The 5,115-nt window shown below is 42.1% G+C and overlaps 1 protein-coding gene across 1 annotated transcript; it reads left to right on the top strand.

The window, feature by feature from the left end:
* LOC310663349 (olfactory receptor 2AP1-like) lies at window positions 1-1,791 on the top strand. The gene has a single exon (XM_083411153.1). The coding sequence runs from the start codon at window positions 394-396 to the stop codon at window positions 1,399-1,401; it is 1,008 nt and encodes a 335-aa protein (XP_083267279.1). The 5' UTR covers window positions 1-393; the 3' UTR covers window positions 1,402-1,791.
* The last annotated feature ends 3,324 nt before the right edge of the window (window positions 1,792-5,115 follow it).

Here is a 5,115-nt window from a genome sequence, read left to right as displayed (position 1 = left end):
CCAAAAGAGGAAGCATTTCTTCTTCTTGGAAAACAAACCCATACGGTAAAGGAATAAGCCATTATCGCTTGTTTGATATCATACCAGTAGGTAAGAAACATTTCATTAACTGTCTCATACAGGAGTGTGATGTAAGAAGATAATGAACACTGTTGGAAACAGGATGTTGGATGAGGTGGGTTTTTGGTCTGGCCCAGCAGGGTGTCCTGTGTGTGTTTATCTTCTTATAAGTATATATCTTCTTATAAATAACATTTTCACATCAATGTTTTCCAGTACTGTTACCATAAAGACCATCGACCCAGCCTTTCTTTTGCTGTTGTCAGTAAAATTGCATTTTTCTTTTCTTTTTTATCTTTTCATTCTCTATTTGTAGCTACCTGCATTGAAAGCATGTTTAATGTTTTGTTTGATTTATGGCAGATGCATTCCATGAGTAGCATCCAAGAGAAAAACCAAACAATCATAATGCATTTCGTCCTGCTGGGGTTTAGCGATCTCCAGGATCTGCAGATATTCATCTTCCTGATCTTTCTGTCCATCTACCTTGCGAGCATGGCTGGGAATATCCTCATTGTTGTTCTAGTCATTTCTGACCAGCACCTTCACACACCCATGTACTTCTTTGTGGGTAACCTATCCTGCTTAGAGACCTGCTACAGCTCAAACATTCTGCCAAGAATGCTAGCCAGCCTGCTATCTGGGGACAGAACCATTTCTGCAAAAGGATGCATGCTGCAGTTCTGGCTCTTTGCATTTCTAGCAGCAACAGAATGTTATCTCCTGGCAGTGATGTCTTATGATCGCTATCTTGCAGTTTGTAAACCGCTGCACTATACAGCCCTTATGGACAACCGTCTCTGTGTCCAGTTAGTGCTCGTATCTTGGCTAAGTGGCTTGTTAGTAGTCACCACAATTACACTAACAATGGCACAGTTCAGTTTTTGTGCTCCATACGAAATAGACCATTTCTTTTGTGATTTCATGCCATTGATACAACACCTCTGCAGCGGTGCCCATTTTATTCTGTTGTCCAGTTTCATCACTACCTCTGTGTTTACCCTTCCGCCATTTCTGCTGACCATTGCTTCGTACATTTACATCATCACTGCAATTCTGAGAATCCCATCTGCCACGGGGAGGAAGAAAGCCTTTTCCACCTGTTCCTCCCACCTCTCTGTAGTCACTATCTTTTACGGGGCATTAATAGTAGTGTACATGTTCCCAAATACAGACACACTGAGCCGAATGAACAAAGTCTTCTCTCTCTTCTACACGGTCTTTACACCTCTGGTCAATCCTCTGATATACAGCTTGAGGAACAAGGAGGTGAGCAAGTCTCTGAAAAGAGCCATCGACAAATGTGTGCCAACACAAAAGCTCACAATAATTTCTCATTAAAGCAAATGGGTGTGTGAGACACAGGGCACTTACACACAGTGGTTTATTGTAGATGTGGTGCTTCTCATGCAAGCATTTTCCCCCCAGCATCCACATGATTTTTATCCTCACCAAAATGCCATGCCATATGCCCTCCATTTGATCTGTATTTACAGCTTCCATGTTTGTTTTTGTTTTGTTTTTTGTTACCTAATGGGCCTGAGTTTAAATGGGATTCTGATACATCTGGATTAAATTGGAAAATAATATTAGATGGCTTTTTAAAAAAAAATTAAAATATTGGGTTACAAAAATACCTGCATTATCTCTTTTTCAGGTCATAGAGCCATTTTACTTACCAGTTGCATTCAATGTGAGACATTAATGTTGGATACAGTGTGAGGTTGGGGGGGGGGAGAGAATGGGGAGAGAGTGAGAGATGCTGTGGTGGTAAAGCTTGCGTTCTTTTACTCAGGTTTTTTGTGTCAGCATCACTTGAGTAGATTTTCTTTCTAGTCACTTATTATTTTTTCCTTGTCAGTGACAGAGGTTGAGGGGGGCATGCAGGGCATGGTTGGTTGTCTTTAGTTGACTGCAGTTAGATTTGTTTGCATGGGGGGAGGGTACGCGATCAGTGTATGAGTGTGTTTGTGCGTTTCTAACCCAGTGGACAGATCATTACATTCAACCATTTCTTATTTGGAGTAGTTCCATTGAAATTAATGAGCCTGAGTTAGTCATGGTGATTAATTTCAATGGGTCTACTCAGAATAAAAAATAGATGAATGCAGCCCACTGCTTTTTAAACCTCTCATTATTCTGTCTGCAAAAGAGGTCCTTGAAACTTTCATGTCTGCATAATGACGAAAGGAAACTTCTCATTTCCACTGTGGATTATACTTCCCCTCTGGTCTTTTGCTGTGTGAAGGAGGCTGGGGAGATTTGTTTCCCTCACTATGTAACTTAAATTAAGCAAAGTAAATAATAAATCCATGGGGAGTTTTGCATCCTTAACTAAACCTTTGAGAACTACTTGCTCAACATGATGTCTTATAACTGCCAGAAGACACTATACTGCAGCCTTCACCAATGACTGGGGCTAATGAGAACTGTAGTCCAAAAGGCCTGGCAGGAACCACATTGAAGAAGGCTACTTTACAGCTAACAAGAAGCAGATCTCCCCTGTTCTGTTCATTCCTTGGGGCAGATTTGAACACACTCCAATCTGTTCAGGAAGCGATTGCTCAAAGCTCTTCCTCTTCTGCTTCTATGTGTGGGTACAAATTGTCTGACAACATGTGTTGTAACTGTGCAATCCTAGATTTCCAGTATGCATTTGAATCCATCCAACAAAATACACATGGTGTGGAGGTAAGCCAGGTCTTTTCAGGAAAGGAAGAAAAACCATATACAGTGGTACCTCAGTTATTGAACGTAACCCATTCCAGAAGACTGTTCTACTTCTGAAACGTTTGAAAACCAAGGCACAGAAAATTGAGAAAAGTACAGTGGTACACTCAGCAGAAACCGTTTGACTTCCGAGGCCCGTTCAAAAACGGAAGGATTTACTTCCGGGTTTTCGGCGTTCGGGTTCCAAAACATTCGGCAATGGAGACGTCCGAAAACCGAGGTACCACGGTATTAAAATTTCAGCACAACCTTTTTTGGGGCACAATGAACAGCAATGCCATCCTGCTCAAGGCCTGTTGAAATGAATGGGAATTTGTGAAAGTATGGCACAGTTCCAGTTCAATTTGCTGAGGTTTGTTTCAAGAGAAACTCGTGGTAGCTTGAAAGAAAAAGGATACACATTTATCAGGTATTAATCTACAGTTATTCAAGGGATTTCTGACATTTAGTAATTTAAAAGAGATCCAGGCTGAGGACTAGTGAAATGGCTAGAGGGCTAGCCTTGAATTGGACAGATCTGAGTTCAAATCTGTGCTCAGCTCTAAAGATTACTTTGGTTTATCATTCTCTCTCAGCCTGATCCACTCTACAGTGTAGCTGTGAGGATACATTTATGTGTGTTTGGGTGGGCACCTTGACTCCTCTAAATTACTGGGTCTAATGGGTGTTGGTGTTTAATCACTGCTTGGAGTATTGAGATTGGCTGCCACACACTGAATTTAGCAGTGTCAAAATACAGGCCAAACCAGTTTTTCCATTCTCAGAAAATCATCATGGAGAACAAAAGGAAGGTAATGGGAGATTAACCAAGCAGATACTCTGTGTCAGACAGTAGATGGGTGTGAGAGATAGCAGAGACAAAGCTGTTTGCTAGCATATGGGCTAGAGAGAAAAAGTGTCAATCAGTTAAAGCCAGCAAGCTGAGCAGAGGGACAGAGAGCCATGTTTGATTCCTTTTTTGATCCAAGGCTAAATCAATGGGAGAAACAGGACCCTATTGGAGTGCAATGCTTTGAACCCCTCCATCATCGGCTCAGGTTGCATATGTGTGTAAATAAGCCATACATAATAAATACACTACTGTCTCCGCTATGCTTCATTTCCAAAGGAAACACAAACCTTGACTAAGTGTCTGGACCCCTGGAATTTTGCACTACTCTGAGATTGGGGTGGCATGTAACGCACACACAGTCACCTTGAGCTGCATGGATGAACAATGAGATAGAGATAAGATAGACTGATGGTTAGAATCCAATGGTCAGCAGCAGCTTGCAAATCACTACAAAACCACGTGAGAGAAATTGAAGACACTTTGCCAAGATGCCAAAAGATGTTTTATGCACTGCATTTTTGTTAGATCATTTTAGGTATATAAAAGTAATTAAATTGTTGTAACACTGATAACACAGCTGACAAGTGGGGCTTAAATCTTGCTCAGTTTGCTGGAAAGAGCCGTAGCAAGCAGATCCCTTTTTGCCAGGCTAGGTGAGGGAAAGCAGGGACTTCTCCATTCCCCTGATAAGATTCTGGCCCATTGAACCAAAAATATTCCGCAGCTCTAAGGGATAAAAATCCATGACTTCTGATGGAGACTTTCACCTTGAAAACCACTCATCAAAGTTTTATTCTCATTGGAGCTTTGAAAAGAACCTTGGCTGCATGAATAAAATGGACCCAGGATGGTTCAGATACTCAATCATAGATAGCTAAAAAAGCCAATGCAATTCTGGGCTGCATCAATAGGAGTATAGCATCTAGATCAAGGGAAGTAATAGTGCCACTGTATTCTGCTCTGGTCAGACCTCACCTGGAGTACTGTGTGCAGTTCTGGGCACCACAGTTCAAGAAGGACACTGACAAACTGGAACGTGTCCAGAGGAGGGCAACCAAAATGGTCAAAGGCCTGGAAACGATGCCTTATGAGGAACGGCTAAGGGAGCTGGGCATGTTTAGCCTGGAGAAGAGGAGGTTAAGGGGTGATATGATAGCCATGTTCAAATATATAAAAGGATGTCACATAGAGGAGGGAGAAAGGTTGTTTTCTGCTGCTCCAGAGAAGCGGCCACGGAGCAATGGATCCAAACTACAAGAAAGAAGATTCCACCTAAACATTAGGAAGAACTTCCTGACAGTAAGAGCTGTTCGGCAGTGGAATTTGCTGCCAAGGAGTGTGGTGGAGTCTCCTTCTTTGGAGGTCTTTAAGCAGAGGCTTGACAACCATATGTCAGGAGTGCTCTGATGGTGTTTCCTGCTTGGCAGGGGGTTGGACTCGATGGCCCTTGTGGTCTCTTCCAACTCCATGATTCTATGATATAAGACCAATGA

Source organism: Podarcis tiliguerta, assembly GCF_965153285.1.
Source record: "Podarcis tiliguerta genome assembly, chromosome: 13".
Classification (NCBI taxonomy): domain Eukaryota; kingdom Metazoa; phylum Chordata; class Lepidosauria; order Squamata; family Lacertidae; genus Podarcis; species Podarcis tiliguerta.
This window is presented reverse-complemented; position numbering and strand designations above follow the sequence as displayed.